General features: G+C 33.8%; 1 protein-coding gene across 1 annotated transcript in view; it reads right to left on the bottom strand.

Annotated features, from left to right (window-relative positions):
- Positions 1-2824: 2824 nt before the first annotated feature.
- The window catches only part of LOC311185340 (calcyphosin-2-like), a gene marked incomplete at both ends in the record, with an annotated part of 35749 nt that continues 21096 nt past the window's right edge, over positions 2825-17477 (bottom strand). The window contains 5 exon segments of the mRNA XM_084255979.1: positions 2825-3000; positions 5427-5523; positions 11017-11130; positions 14618-14772; positions 17373-17449. Of these exon segments, the coding sequence (XP_084112105.1) occupies positions 2825-3000; positions 5427-5523; positions 11017-11130; positions 14618-14772; positions 17373-17449 (619 nt within the window).

The following is a 17477-nucleotide window of genomic DNA, read 5'->3' as shown; positions in this document are numbered from 1 at the left end:
ACTCTCCTAGAAATTAGTTCTATGAGCTTGAGAATCTACTTAATATCACTGAGTCTCTACTTCTTCATCTGAAAATTACAATGAAGATTGAATATAGATATAGATAAGGATATGTTTAGAGATATAGATGTAATACTTAATCTATATGTAGCATGTCACACAGCTTTACAGAAAATGTACTCATTGTGCATTTATTTCCTTTGTTTTCTTGCTGGAAATAAATGAAAAGCTTTGCTTACTTTTTCCTGATTAATCTCAAATGGCAATCATCAGAGGCATTCTTCTAAAGACATATATTTTAATGGGCAGCATTTCCTTCTACAACTAATAAATATCTGGTTTTTAATTCTCTTCCTTTTTCAAAATCCATAAAGGAAAAAAATAAAATCTTGTATTAAGGTTAGCCTCTCTTTTCCTTCAAAACATGTAGCAAAGTGACAAGTTAAAAATAATGAATAACAAAGTGTCTTGTACTGAATTTAATACCAAGATGATACATGTGGAAGAATAACTTTACATCTGTAAACACTTTGGGCAAATTTCTAACATCTCTAATTGGTGCATTGTAAATTAGTTATTGTAAATAGAATTGCAATGAACATAGGAATACATGTATTCCTTTGAATTAGTGTGTTAGCATTTTACAGGTACTTAGCAGTGGAATTGTTTGGTCATGTATTTTTAATATTTTGAGGAAGAGCAATGCTGTCTTATAGGTGTTGGATCAGTCTACATTCCCACCAACAGCATACGAGAATAAGGAACATATATTTTAGCTATGTTTTACTCATTACTCTATCATGCAAATGCATATTTGTGCCTAGTTAATACATAGTTAAATATATTCCTAAATATATTTCTAGTTTTCTAATGAGCCTTTTTCCTGAAAAGTCTATAAAACTCTGTAATAATACAAATAGCAAAATCAACATATAGAATCCAATAAACAGTATCATTACCTAAAATTTTCAAAAATTTAGACTCATGAAATATAAGTATAAAACTCATGTTACATCTTATAACATATAACTTAATATTTTTAAAATTAATCAAGAGATATTTCAAAATCTTGAATAGAAATTCAAAACCCAATTATTACACAGTAGGTATTTGAAAATGTTATTTATTAAATGCTATTCTATTAAATTGAAGACAAAATAATAGATTCCATTTCATCAAATTGAAAGAAAAATGCAGACAGTGAGGCAAACTCAAAAGAATGATTTATTGTGCCACCCATTATATTTTAACAAAATATACCCGAAATACCCTCATATTGAATATATATTTTCTAACTCTACATGGATATTATGATGCAAAACAACAGAAAATTAACTTTAAAACTTACATTTCATAAACAGATACTTTCTAATAAAAACCATATGAATATTTAGGAGGCAGAGGTTTAAAATCATGCCATCATATTAATATGTCACATTCTGGAAGAACTTTCCTCCCCCTTTTTTATAATGATAACTGACACACGTTCTAATGCTATTCATCAGAAAATTAAGACTGTTATGAGACTGTTATTAGACTGTTATGAGAACTAAATAAAAATTTATCAAAGAAAAATACTATACGCATACTCAGCACACACAATATTAGTCATTTGAACATGAGAACAATTTTTAGGATTTCAGATGACTACAGTTGTATTAAATTTTTCAAGAAAAAGGGTGTGACTCAGATAATAGTTTAGACTTATTTCTGCCAAAACATCTTCCAGCTTTTAATTTCAATAACTAATTCAGGAAAAGATCCAAGAAATAAAGAACTTAGCTAGTGGAAACATCACATCACTAAAATATTTGTTTATATTTTCTGTCTGATATTTTAATAGTGCATTCTCTTATTTACTCAAATACTTTTAATTTATTGTGTTTACACATTTCTGATAATTTTGACAAGTCTATAAATGAATAACATTATATGCCAAAGTCATATTCTACAAAGTGCATATTTTCACTTTGAACCATTTCTTATTTTCTTAATGCTACTTTTTTCAAATATGGCATCTTAACCCAAAATTAAAATTATGAAGTTGAAAACAATTCTAAATCTTTTTTTCTCTTCTCTTATATTACAAAGAAGCAAGAAACAGAAAAAATTACAAAGAATGATTATGCACATCTAAACATTAAATAATATCTATTTAGAAGAAAATGTCTCAGTCATTTAATATACCAAAAAGATGTCTAGAATAACATGCATTAATTTTAGGGCACAGCTCTATTGCACAAACAACAGCACACAATATAGAAAGCAAGAATTTATAAAGACAAGTTAGTGCTTATGCATTTTAGGGGTTGGCCATTGATATTCTAAATATTTATGTTATAGAAAATATCTATAATCACACTGTTCAGAAAATTCTCTTGCATATATCTCAATTTCTTTAACATTCTCATGTTTGAAACAGGCTGAATTATTTCCATTTCATAGGCTTTGGGCCCAATTTCCATTTATCAAGTTGAGAATGGTGACAGTGGCAATTACATTTGAGGGATTGATGGCAAAAACCAAAGGAAAAGAAACTTGTTTATTATACAGATGGTCTCGCAGAGCTTGATATAGACATAACTTTCCTATGAAGATTAATTTAAAGAATCTTCTAAAATATATTCAAATAAAACATGCTCAAGATAAGTAACAAATCAAAAAGATCTTTATAAACATAGATAAGCAAACACTCATACATGTGTAAGAACATACACATACCTGTACATCTGGAGTCCTGGAAAAATATATTGCAATGTTGGATCAAAGTTTACCTTCAATTAATCTCTCCTTTAAAAGGTTGATAACTTAACATTTTTAAAAACTAAATCCCCCAAGGAGTACGTAAAATATTAACAAAATCTTTATCATCTACTATCCCTAAACTTAGGCCTTCATAGTAATCTTCAAATTCACCATATGACACTTCACCAGACTTGCTGCAAGCGTCTTTTAATGTCTCTAGAAAGGATGATTTAATTTCTTCTTCTGTAGAATGGCCTGTAAAATAATACTGCCTATGAAAGAATATCTTTAATAGACTAATAAAATGATTGACAATAATACTTAATTACTTAATGAAATCTTTTCAACAATATGAAATCCTATGTCCAACTACCTTTCATATTATTTAAACATTTTCTTGCATCAAATAGAATTTGATGGAAATGGTTTGAATACACATTTGAGGAAATCTTTTTAGTTTCTGATAGGGTTTATCTTATACATATAGGCAAAATAAGTCACTTATAGTCACTGCTACAGGTATTCTTGTATTTCTTAGTGTTTTGAAGGACTTGGCTTCATTTCCATTAGATATGAGCAAAGAAATCAAATACTTTCAAAGGTTTATAGGATATTAATACAGTAATGCCATGCCTTTCACAGGCATGCCTATATTCAAGCATTAGTTTTTATAGGCATCACCTACCCAGACAACACAAAGAAAATATTACTAAAAACACAGGATTCAGAGGTCTATGAAAATCTTTGCTGGAAGAACTTTCACACTATTAAATCATTCCATTTAAATCTCTGACATTAAGTTGGCTAGTTCCACTGTGTCATATATATTTATTGTATAGGAAGATGCAAGTGACAATCACATCTGTATAAAACATTGCAATTTAAAGAGAAAACAAAATATCTGATCCATTTTCTTTCTAAAATTCATTTGATTATTTTAATTCAGTAAAAGAATAATAACATATTGAAATAAGTGGCTTTGATTTTACCATGACCATTTAAAGGGAAGGAACAATCTTATTTTAAATATCATTTCTTTGGGAAGCATGGAATTTCTTGGATTAACAAAGGCTTAGCCAACAATAATAAAAACAAGGACAATATAGTGAAACTAAAGCTAATTAAGCAACTTCCTTGATATTAGAAGAAAGGGAAAGACAAAAAGAAAAAAACATGGCATGGCTCTCACCTGAGTTTGAAATAAGTGAACTTTCATGTTGCTAGTTAAAAGAAAACGAGTGGCATGGATGTAAAGGGAAAAGATATACTAAAAATAATTAAATAATAATAGAAATCTCTTACAGCAATTACAGTTTATTTAAGTCACTGATAAGCAACTTACATTACTTGGTCTTGAAATACATAGTTTGAAATTTGGAAAGCCAGTGTAGATCAGCCTTATTTCTATTACAATATCTGTTTCTTTAAACTAAACAATAATAATAAACCATTTGTAATGATGATAAGAAGCCAACAATGGTGTATCACTTTTAATATTTAAGAATAAAATTCTTAAGTAATAGTATTCCACTAGTTAGAAACTATCATAAAATATAATTTACAAGTGGTCAATAAATATACAAAATATGTTTAACCTCCATAGTAACCAGGGAAATGAAAAATTTTTTTTTTCATCTATCAGACTGGCAAAAACTAAGGAGTTGGCCAGGAGATAAGGAAAATGAATTCTCCAAATAATGGCAGTGTAATATGATAGAGCAATCCTATCATGTAATTTAAAAGTATCAATTAAAATTTAAAATATAGCATTCATGGTAGTTATAGGACTTACTGTCAAGAAACAATAGGCAATAGACCTAAGGAGTCACAACTGTACCCATGGCTTCTTTGGTTACACATCAATGAGTAGAAATTTAAAAGTCTAAAACAGAAGAATAACTAGGTAAACTCTGGAAAAGTGATTTAAAAAAATAAAATAAGGTGTCTCAGTATGAATTAACATGGAAAGAGCTCCAACACATTGCTGAGTATGAACAGCAAACTACATAGCAATGTGTTTATGGTGTTAAAAATACCTTCAAAAAATTAGATATTTATAGTAAATGCAAAGCTAGTAAAAATTCAAAGGAATTAACTATAAATAAATATATATACTAAAAACAATAATCATTATAGAAATGGAAATGTAATAAAAAGGAGTTACTGTAATCAAATGCTGTCTTTGTAACACTAATTCATTTATAAATCAATTGTATAAAAATTAAAGTCTTCAGAAATATAGTAGAAAATGAATCTTTAGAATTATTACATCATCAAATTTGTATAGACATGCATTTGTTATATGTATAAATCCACTCTAAAGAAAGACACTCCCTTATTCTGCCTTAAGTCTTCAAGTATAAGCAGATACAGTAAAGCTAAGTTGGTGAACTTGCATATGCTATGATCTATTCTCTAAATCTATTCGATTCTTTCTAACTCAAATTCATCACATCTCACAGGAAATAAAAATTCACTCAAAAAAAGGTAAGTATAGATGACACACCTGAGAGTTTTTACATGAAGAGGGGCAAGCAGCTCTCACTTTTCTGGTTTAAAAAATAATTTTTATTTCTTCCCTTATGGTCTAAAGTCCATGCTATCAATTAATATAATTTAAATATCTTTATTTATTAACTAAAATTTTAGAAATATAACGCATTTTCACTCATACTAATTACCTGAAATTACTTGAGGATGCGTCTTTGCACAGTAACATTTTCTAATTTCTATAATAGGCACACTGCCAGTTTTGTTAAAATCCAGTTTCATAAAGGCCTACAAAAGAAGTGTTATTTTTTTCTATGAAAACATTAGACATGAGAACCTAATCTGACCTCTAAACAAGGCAGTATAAAGCACTAAACCGGTATATACAGGACACATTATGAATACAGGGAGAAAGACACTGGAGCAAGATAGACCTGCACTCAAGTATTACCACTTTCCAGCACTCTCTCCTTGAGAAAGTAACCAAACCTGTGTTTGGTTTTGCTCAACTACACAGTACAGGGTTGGGTAAAAGACCTCTCAAGTAACATCTAGCTCAGAATTCACATGAAACTGAAAAATGGCCAAGACAAACTGTCAGGTAAATAATTTTGATTCAAAAAATGAGTTTGCATGGGGAATATAACCAAAATGAAAATGCACACATTATGCAAAATGAAAAATTATGTAAGAATTATATAAAATGAAATAATTCATAAAAAATGAGCTTGCAAATATTCCATCACAGTAAGAAAACAAAACATTTTTTTAAAGATTTATTTGTTTGTTTATTTATTTATTTATACAAGCACTGGGAACAGTCAGAAGTGCAGGAGGGTGAGAGAATTCACCAGAGCCAGAGCCGGGAGCAGAGCAGGCAGAAGGAACCGAAGTACACTGCTGAGGGGAGCAGCGGGCGGCAGGAGAGGTCTGCGCGCCATGTGGGACCCTCCTCTGGTGGCAGGGGGGCAGCCGGGGATTGAACTGGTGCCACAGAGGCAGCGGACAGCTTCGCAACCCAGCCCTCAACCGCTGTGCCATCGGGGAGGCCCACAAAACATTTCACAATTGAGCTTTATTATTCTATTTCCTGAATTTGAATACCATATTTTGAAATTCAGTTATTGTAATGCTTCTCTAATTCAAGACAACACTGAATATCACAAAATATTTTCTTGGGAAAAAACTATCAACATTATCCTAGCAGCTCAAAGAAAGACATGTGAGGTTCTTAGAAAAGAGACCCAGGAATAGAAAGAACTCACCAGGAAAGAAACTGAGGATATTTAAGAGAGAGAGAGAGAGAGAGAGAGAGAGAGAGAGAGAGAGAGAGAGAGAGAGAGAGAGAGACTGAATATAATGAGGAAAAATATAGAAAATATTTTCAGTAGACTTATGCAGGAAGAAAAATGTCAGAAATTGAAGATATAAATGACCCAAGTAGAAAAATGGAAATTTAGGAAAAATGAAAATTTAGGAAAATGGAAATTTAGGAAAAATGAAGAATCTCTACAAGAAATAGCAGACTTCATTCGAAGAGGAAACAGAGATATTGGGTATTCCAGAAGGTAAGAAGTGAAGGGCATGGAGACCCTTTTCAAAGAAATAATGACTGAGAACTTCCCAAACCTAAGAAACGAATTGAAAATAAATACCGAGGAAGCCAAAAGAACACCAAAATTTCAAAATACAAAATGGCCTTCATCAAGACACATCACTGTTAAATTATCAAAAGTTAATGATAAAGAAAAAAACTTAAATACTTCAGGAGGAAGAGAAGAATGTAACATAAAGAGGCACCTCAGTCATATTTTTATCAGCTTTCTCAGCAGATACATTCAAGTCTAGAAGAAAATAGAATGACACAGTCACAGTTTTAAAAGAAAAGAGATGTCACCCAAGAAAATTCTATCCTGCAAATGTATTATCCAATAAAGGCTTTCCCAGACAGACAAAAGTGTAGTTTTCCATCACGAGACCGTCCATACAAGAAATGTTGAAAAGAGTTTTTCAATATGAAGAAAAAAAATTAAATGCAAACCAGAACAACACAAAACCTTGAGTAAGTTGATAAATAGGAACATAAAATAAGAAGTATAAACAGTAATGTGAGACAACAACAAAACATTAAAGGAAGAAGAGTATGATATTAGAACAAAACAGAAACACAAACCAGTGGGATAAAATAGAAAGTCTAGAAATAGAGCCGCACAAACATGAACAGTTAGTTTTTGACCAAGGGGCTATGACCATACAATGAGAAAAAAGAGCCTCTTAAAAAAAAGTGATGGGAGGGCCTCTCCTGGTGGTGCAGCAGTTGAGTGGTGGGCTGCGAAGCTGCCTGCAGCCTCTGCAGTGCTGGTTTGATCCCTAGCAGCTGGCGAGGGTCCCACATGGCGCGCAGATCTCTCCTGCCGCCTGCTGCTCCCCTCAGCAGTGTCCTTCTGCCTTTGGTCCTACTGCCTGCTCTGCTCCTGGCTCTGGCTCTGGTGAATTCTCTCACCCTCCTGCGCTTCTGACTGTACCCAGTACTTGTATAAATAAATAAATAAAATCTTTAAAATATATATATACATATTAAAAAAAAAAGTGCTGGGAACCTAGGTGGCCATAGGCAAAAATATGAAACTAGATCCTTACTTCACCCCTTATACAAAAATTAATTCAAAATGGATTAAATACTTGGATATAAGATCTAAAACTGTAAGTTACATAAAAGAAACTCTGGTGACATATTCTTGGAGATCAACTGCGGAGATGTATTTGGGGACACAATTACAATGCAAGAGAAACAGAGCAAAAATAAACAAATTGGGACTATAACAACTGAAAAGTTTTTATACCTCAGAGGAAACCACCACAAAAAGAAAAAGACTGCATAAGAACTGGAAGAAGATATTTGCAAATCCCTCGTCTGTCAAGGGGTTAACCCAAGACATATAAAGAACTTATACAAATCAATAACCAAAAAATAAATAAATAAATGATGCAATCAAAAAAAGGCAAAGTATCTAAATAAATGCTTTTCCAAAGAAGACACACAAATGGCCTACAGCACATGAAAAATAGACAACATAACTTATTATAAAGGAAATACAAATGAAAACCTGACCCCTATAAGAATGGCCTGTATCAAAAAAGACAAAAAAGCAATGTTGTCAAGGATATGGAGAAAAAAGAACACTCATTTATACTTGGTAGAAATGTATTTGGTGCAGTATCTATAGAAAATGACATGGAGATTCCTCAAAAAATTATAAATGGAAATACCACAAAAAGGTATAAATGGAAGTAAATACTACTTCTAGGTATTTTTTTAAATATTTATTTATTTATACAAGAACCAGGGTACAGTCAGAAGCGTGGGAGGTGAGAGAATCCACCAGAGCCAGAGCGGGGAACAGAACAGGCAAACCGAAGAAATACACTGCTGAGGGGAGCAGCAGGCGAGACAGGAGAGGTCTGCCGTGCCATGTGGGATTCTCACCGGCCGGCTGGGATTGAACCCACACTGCAGAGTCTGCAGGCAGCTTCACAGCACTGCGCTCAACCCACTGTGCCACTAGGGAGGCCCGACTTACAAGTATTTACCCAAAGAATGTGAAAACACTGATGCGAAATGATTTATGCAATCCTGTGTTCACAGCATTATTCACAATAACCAAGTCATGAAACCAACCTAAATGCCCATGACAGACAACTGGATAAAAGAATTAATGAATCTATAGCCAAAGGAATACTACTCAACTACTGAAAAAGGTGAAATTGTGCCTTTTGGGACAAAATGGAGGGATCTTGAGGTAATTATGCTAAATGAAATCAATTAAAATACAGTTATTAGATTGTTTTAGTCATTTGCAGAATATAAATCACCAAAATCAAACCATCAAACTGGGAAAGCAACAAGAATAATTCTTAGACTGTGAAAAATGTACTGTTTACCAGAGCGGGTTAGGGGGAGGGGAAAAGAGTGGGGAGTGTAAGTGATAGGGCTGTGGCACTGGAGACCTGACAGAGGGAGAGGCATGAACACAGGCGGAGGTACAAAGTTGTACTTCCAAGATTGCAAATTATATATTTATTCAATTGAATTGCAATGCAATAAAATTTGAGAGAAAAAAATAAAATGACTACTAGAACCTGAGTATTTTGGAGCTTCCTATAAAAAATCAAAGCTATCTTTTTTGAATGCTGAGTAATATTCCACTGTGTATATGTACCACATCTTCTTGATCCACTCATCTATTTTTGGGCATTTGGGTTGTTTCCAAAGCTTAGCTATTGTAAATTGTGCTGCTATAAACATAGGCATGCAGGTGCTCTTTGGAGTTAATGTTTCTGTGTCCTTTGGGTAAATACCTAGGAGTGGAATTGCTGGATCATATGGAAGCTCTATCTTTAGTAGGTTAAGGAATCTCCACACAGCTTTCCATAGTGGTTGGACCAGTTTGCACTCCCACCAGCAGTGCAGGAGAGTTCTTTTATTTCCACATCCTCGCCAACATTTGTTGTTGCTAGTTTTTTTAATATGTACCATTCTCACTGGTGTGAGATGGTATCTCATTGTAGTTTTGATTTGCATTTCCCTGATTGCAAATGACGGTGAACATTTGATAAACACATGCCATTTGCAGCAACATGGATGGAGCTGGACGGGATCATGCTCAGCAAAATAAGCCAGAAAGAAAAAGAAAAATACCGGATGGTCTCACTCATAACAGAAATCTAGAAAACCTAAATATGGACCAGGAAAAAAATAACTATAAGAAAGAAAAAAATCAAAATCAACAAACAACTATGAACCAGAGACACTTTTTAGGGGGATGGGGGGAAAAGAGGGATTGGGGTCAAAATCGGGGTTGCAACTGTGTGGGGAATATAAAAATAAAAAAAATTTAAAAAATCAAAGCAAACTGTTTAAATTCCAACAATGTGGTCATTATAATCTTCACTATAATATTTGCCACATTTATTGTAAAAATCAGAGAAACACCTTTTAGTCACCATGCTAAAATAATACATAATGAGCCTTCATCCTGAATCAGACACAAAGCCAAGCATTCACATGCATTATTTTATTCAATCCTTATACAAACCCTATAATAAACTGAAACTCAGAGATATTTAAAAACACAATTAGTTTTATATAACGCTAGTAATTTATGGAGACAGAAATTTATGGAATAAGTAATTTTTATTTATTTATTTATTTTTAAAGATTTATTTATTTATTTATACAAGCACTGGGTACAGTCAGAAGCGGGGGAGGGTGAGAGAATTCACCAGAGCCAGAGCGGGGAGCAGAGCAGGCAGAAGGACCGAAGTACACTGCTGAGGGGAGCAGTGGGCGGCAGGAGAGGTCTGCGCGCCATGTGGGACCCTCCTCCGGTGGCTGGGGAGCAGCCGGGGATCGAACCGGCGCCACAGAGGCTGCGGGCAGCTTCGTAACCCAGCGCTCAACCGCTGCGCCACCGGGGAGGCCCGGAATAAGTAATTTTTACAAGACCAGTGCTCTAACCCCTGAGCTATGGAGCCAGAATAAGTAATTTTTGAATCAAAATTTATTTCAGATTTTATTTCCCTAAAATATACATATTTTACTTTATCTGGGAAGATTTGTATGTATATATAATTCTCTGTGATTTACTAAACCAAAATATTACAGATAAAGGGATTTAAAAGTATTTTCAATCATAATTCATTAAAGTGTTTAAGTAACGAAACTAGCAACTGTTTAAAAGTTATTATTTATTTGAAATATTACCTAACAAACAAAGTTACCTTTCGAACAAATGATTTCCTATATTCATTCATTTCACCAATAATGGCACGTTTGAATTCTCCATAATCAACCTTGCCATTGCCATTTAGAATTAGCCATAGAGATTCAAAATCCTGGAAATAATCACATAGAGACCACTGTTATACCTCTAAGTTCTACATGGCCTCAACAACAATCACCATAATTGTGTTTTGGTACCTCTTTTTATTTTTTACCCTAGACAAAGTAGCAGACTAAATAAGAAAATCCCCAAAAAGTTATATATAAATGCAAAAGCACTAAGAAAGCTATTCAAGGAACTCTGCTGGATAGTTCTGTAAAGTTAATAATCATGTAAAAATGGCAATAAGTCATGAATAAATATTTTTAAGTTTATGTCCTTACTATGTCCCCCAAAAAATGTTTATCACTTATTTAGACTTGAACATTTAATTATTTTTAATGTATAATATATCGGTGACCATTAAAAAGTCACTTCAGGTTTGGAATACCTCCAATAGCATTGGGATCACTAATTGTATATTTGCTACTCTTCACCCTTGAAAGTATTGAAATTTGAATGACCCTCTATTATTCCATTAATTTACACTGAAAGGTTTATTTTCATTAAATCCCTTATGCCAGTTTGTTCATTTTACCATTACCATTTACTTCTTTGACAAATCCCTTTTTAATGGAATTCTCAATTCAAAGAGTTCCTAACCATAAAGAAATTACAGCCTGGCATTTTCTTAAATTCAGGTAATTACATTTTCAGTGACTCAGTCACTGCTAGCTATAAATGAGAATGTAAATAAAATGTCTACCAAGGTAACTGACAAGTAATGGGTACTCAAAAAAATATTCTCTTCTACTTCCTCTTAATTTTTTTAAAATAAAGCTTTAATAAGAAAAACTAAATCTTTTTTTTTAGTTTTTTTTTAATTTATGCATACAAGAACTGGGGTGTAGGCCAGAGATGCAAAGGGTGAGAGGATTCACCAGAGACAGAGTGGGTAGCAGAACAGGCAGATCTACTGAAATACACTGCTGAGGGGAGCAGCGGGCAAGACAGGAGAGGACTGCTTTGCCATGTGGGTAGCTCCCTGGCCAGGCACTCATGCTGCAGTGGCTGGAGACAGTTTGATAGTGCTGAGACTTAACTCCTTGCACCACCAGGGAGGCCCCAAAATCTAAATCCTGAAATGCCCTGCTTCCTCCTAAATCTAAATAACGAATACCATTTTTTTTTTTGTCTGTCATGATGCCTGTACATGACACAGACCTTAAGTGTCTGTAAATAAGCTTGAAGTACAAAAATGAACTTGACCTTTTTATAAGCATAAGTAGCACAGACAGAAGATGAATTTGCTCATTCAAATAATGAAGGACTATCGCTTCTCCGCCTTTTGGCTAAGATCAAGTGTAGTACCAAATAATGGAGGGCTGGAATAAAAAGATATTATTTGGAAGTTGAAAAAAATAATATTCAAGAATTGAAAAACAGAAAAAAATTATTTAACTTCCTAAGACAGAGCACAGAATGGAATATACTAATTCAGTTTTTAAAAAAAAGACCTGCAGTAAATTCATTGATAGTATCTCTATGTAAATTAGACTATTTAGGTTGCATATCAATTTTTTTTTAATTTCAAAATCAGGGGCAATGACTATGCCTTCCTGCAAACTAGTCCCACATTTAGACCCAGGTCGGGGATTGTGTACTTTTTTGCTTCTCATTGGCTGGGAAGTCTCCAGTGACATTACAGGGCAAAAAAAAGGCAATATTACTTTTTAAATGAGAAAAAGTAGAAGTTTATTCCAATTTCATAATACGTATCCTATGTTAGATTTCTTCCATAATTATTTTAGTTTTCATTACTGAATCCAATCATAAAAGTTTAGCATGTCAATCAAAAAGAGAAGTATTGCAGTTAAGCAAAAAGAGTATACTAGACTAGCCCAGATTATCTGGGTCTAACTCTGCTTAGTTATTAATTGCCTAATGGTGAAGAGAAAGACACTGAGGATTTTAATTTCCTATTGCTTTCTTGTTTTTAATTTATGAAAGGAAGCAGTGAAGTTGAGATGATCCTGAGGACCTTCAGTGTGTGTCACTAGGTGGGTCACAAGGCTGACTGTATAAAAACACAAAAAACAGGTATGTCACAACTATAAGCAACCTCACTTTGGCACATAGTTTTAGAGTTAAGGGGGCCTCGCTGGTGGCACAAGGGGTTAAGCATCAGCTCTATGAAGCAATCTCAGCCACTGCAGCATGAGTTCAATCCCGGCCAGGGAGCTGAGCCACATGGCACAGCAGACCTCTCCTGCCTCAACCACTGCTCCCCTCAGCAGTGTATTTCAGTCAGTCCATCTGTTCTGCTCCCCACTCTGTCTCTGGTGAATCTTTTCACCCTTCCCCATCTCTGCCTGTACCCCAGTTTTTGTATGCATAAATAAATAAATCAAAAAAAAAGAATTTTACAGTTAAGGCATATTTTCACATAATTATCTCACGTAAGCTTCAAAGCAACTCTGAGTATGTATTATCTTGGAATTGTGCAGGGAGGACCTGTCAATCAGAAAAGTTCAAAGATTTCATGATCACAGTTGAAGTAGTGAGGTGAGAATTTGAACCTACATCTCATCAATTCAATTTCTCGTCTTCCTTCCACAAAATATACTGTGGCAAAACCACTTGAAGCAAAAAAAATCCCTTATCTGAAACCCTTGAGGTAGATATGTTTCAAATTCATAAAATCCAAATTTCTTAGCACAGCCATGCAAGGTTTTGACATAATGGACCCTGCCAGGCTTATTTCTCTCCATTTCTCTCTTTTCTTTCCTTCCATTTCAGCTAATATAGTGTCTGTTTATTCAGCACTTGCTGTATTGTACGCCAGATTCTATTTGAAGTGCTAGAAATAGAGCAAGAAACCAAAAGCAACTGGTCCCTGCACTGACAGGACTTACATTCTATTTACAGGCAGGATCAGACAACACTGAGTGTGGTGTGGAGAAAATAAAATAAAATAAAATAAAATAAAATGGGTAAATGGTATACAGAAGACCGGGGATCAGACAGGGATGTTCCTTGTGACAGAGGGTGTCAGGCTGGGGCTCTCAGTACAGAAAACATGCCTGACGGAAAAATCCAGACATGCAAAGGTCTGGTGGAAGATTATTCACAGCAGAGGGGATGGCGTGGGAGAGCTCAGGGCAGGGAGACAGGAGGGATGACCCATGTGCAATTCCTGGAACAGGCCACACCCTCTCCTCTCCAGGCCTCCACATTTTCCCTTTCCCTGAAGTACACATGGTCCGATCCACACTCCATCCTTTGAAGCTCAGCTCAGTTATATCTTTCTGCAGGAATTCATCCATGATCTTTCCCATAATCTAGCTTGGAATTTATCCAGTGAGTTCTGAAAGCATTCTCTATTTAACATGTACCATATATTTATAATCATTTATCTTCCTTTCTCTGATTATGAAGACCTTGAGAGTCCAGAATAGATCTTCTCAGAGCTTAGAACAATGCCTGCCTTTCAGAAAAATGAAAAACATGACCTAAGAACGACATATTATCCACTCCACAGAGTGATCTGCAGTACATACCTTTTCAGACACTTCTAAGTGAAAACTTTTTAGAGCTTGCTTAAAATCTGCCTTATCTAAAAGTCCATTTCCTTCTTTGTCCAACTGTTGCAGGTATTTTCCCAATCCAGTCAAAATACGAACGCCTCTTTTATGTAGCTGTTCTTTTAGCACATCTGTTTAAGAAGAGAAGTTGAAACTAAAAGCTCCTATGCACAAATGGATCACACTGCAATTGTCTCTCTTATAAGAAAATTAAAATTGATGTAAGTGATATAAGGGATGTGACTATTCAAACAAATCATTTATATGACCAGCAAAAACCTTTAGAAAACAGAATGCTTTAGAAAGAGGTTTATAGATAAAGCCACATGTAAATACACTAGAACTACAGCACCACTATGTGGTAGAAGTGTTGTATTTTAAATATAGGGAAATGAAGTCTCACTTTATCAATATGAAAATAAACTAAATGTTACAAATAAAATTGTAGTTTTCTTTTCTAGGCTTCATTTAATGATCCCACATTTTTAATCTCTTTCATCCCTCTTTACTCTTCCCAACTGGGCTATAAAACTGATGCCAGGTAAGTCTCTCAAATGTCATCATTTCCAAATGCCTAAAACAGTTTGAAATTTTCAAATTGTAACTTACATATTAAATACCATCTGAATTCTGGAGTGCTATCTATACTTAGATGTTTAAAGTAAATCTTTCCTCCAGGAAATCTAATCTCCAGACCTTAAGTATTTTCTTTGTAAGTCAGTGCTTTTACTTAATGTAATTTGTGCCATCTTAAGGAAATATTTAAATATAGTACATTGGAGGACAGAAAAATGTAACCAAATATAATATTGTACAAGCCATGATAGAGACAGCAATTGACTAAGGACAGCATCAGGAATATTTGAGAGTTCAAATGCTAACACCAGTCAACTTTTTAATCTGTTTTGGCCTTCTTACTCCCTTATCACCTTTAAATGATAAATCAGGATTCTCAAAATTCATAAATAACATGCTGATTTCTGTAACTTGTTTAATGTCTTTCTCCTTTCTAAACTATGAGATTCAGCAGAGGAATGTCTATTTGAGTCTTGTAGACTGTTGTGGTTATAAGACTGCATGCCAGAAAAAAAATTTCTTGAATGTTTTACTATTTTATTGTTTAAGGTCTACCAATAAAAGCTTTCAAAATTTAGAGAAAAGATTGCTATGCCAATTTTGGAGATAAAGAAAAATATAGGCGGGATTTATAAAAAGTCATCTATGTTTTGCATAATCCAAACATGAATCTGGCTCCAAGTCTAGCATTTTTTCTTTTACACTAGGTTACCACAAGTCTCTCTAGGATATTAACTACTGTATGGGACAAGTATTCTATCACAAAAATCAACCTTATTCTGCACAGCAAAAGAGACAATAACCAAAACAAAGAGAAACCTCACCGACTGGGAGAAAATTTTTGCACACAACACTAATGATAAAGGACTGATCACAAAAATCTACAAAGAGTTCATGAGACTCAACAAAAGCAAAGAAAATAATCCAGTCAAAAAATGGGCAGAAGAGCTAAAAAGAAACTTCTCTGAAGAGGAAATACAAATGGCCAACAGGCATATGAAAAAATGTTCAATGTCACTTGCAATCAGGGAAATGCAAATCAAAACTACAGTGAGATACCATCTCATACCAGTGAGAATGGCACATATTAAAAAAACTAGCAAGAACAAATGTTAGTGAGGATGTGGAGAGGAAAAGAACTCTCCTCCTCTGCTGGTGGGAGTGCAAACTGGTTCAACCACTATGGAAAGCTGTGTGGAGATTCCTCAACCTACTAAAGATAGAGCTTCCATATGATCCAGCAATTTCACTCCTAGGTATTTACCCAAAGGACACAGAAACATCAATTCCAAAGAGCACCTGCATGCCTATGTTTATAGCAGCACAATTTACAATAGCTAAGCTTTGGAAACAACCCAAATGCCCAAAAATAGATGACTGGATCAAGAAGATGTGGTACATATACACAATGGAATATTACTCAGCATTCAAAAATGATAAACACATGCAATTTGCAGCAACATGGATGGAGCTGGACGGGATCATGCTCAGCAAAATAAGCCAGAAGGAAAAAGAAAAATACCAGATGGTCTCACTCATAACAGAAATCCAGAAAACCTAAATATGGATTAGGAAAAAGAATAACTATAAGAAAGAAAACAATCAAAATCAACAAACAACTATGAACTAGAGACACTCTTTGTGGGGGGGGTGGAAAGGAGGGATTGGGGTCAAAATCGGGGTTGCAATTGTATGGGGAATATAAAAATCAAAAAAAATTTAAGAAATAACTATGGTGTATTATAAAAAAAAAATCAACCGTATTTTATTCAGTTCATAAACAGAACCCATAATACCTAATAATTTATAATATCCTTAAATTCTTAATTTACATGAAACTATTGAGTTAGTCAAGATAATTAAGGTAGGAGAAATGATAAAAATATTCAAAACATATATACCAAATGCAATATAAATATAAATTTAATTATAAATATAATTATAATATATATTACAAATATATATATGAATACATGTATATTAACTTGTAATATACAAATATATATATGAATACATGTATATTAACTTGTATAGGTATGTGGAAAATAAAGTCATGTGCCATGAAACTAAGAAATATCTGGAAAATGCTCCTTCATTGTTTAAAAAGAAAATAGTTGGAAATTAAAACTCTTTGAAGTATAGTAATGATACATACCTTGAATGGTCTTGAAGACTAGCCTATCTTTGGTCTCTTGACTAGTGATATCATCCTCATGTTCTACAGAATCAGTTCTGTAATAGACATGTCATAATGGTAAAA

The sequence above is a fragment of the Talpa europaea genome (genome assembly GCF_964194135.1).
Source record: "Talpa europaea genome assembly, chromosome: 15".
NCBI classification, from domain to species: domain Eukaryota; kingdom Metazoa; phylum Chordata; class Mammalia; order Eulipotyphla; family Talpidae; genus Talpa; species Talpa europaea.
Note: the sequence above shows the minus strand (reverse complement) of the source record. Positions and strands in the feature narration are given on the sequence as shown.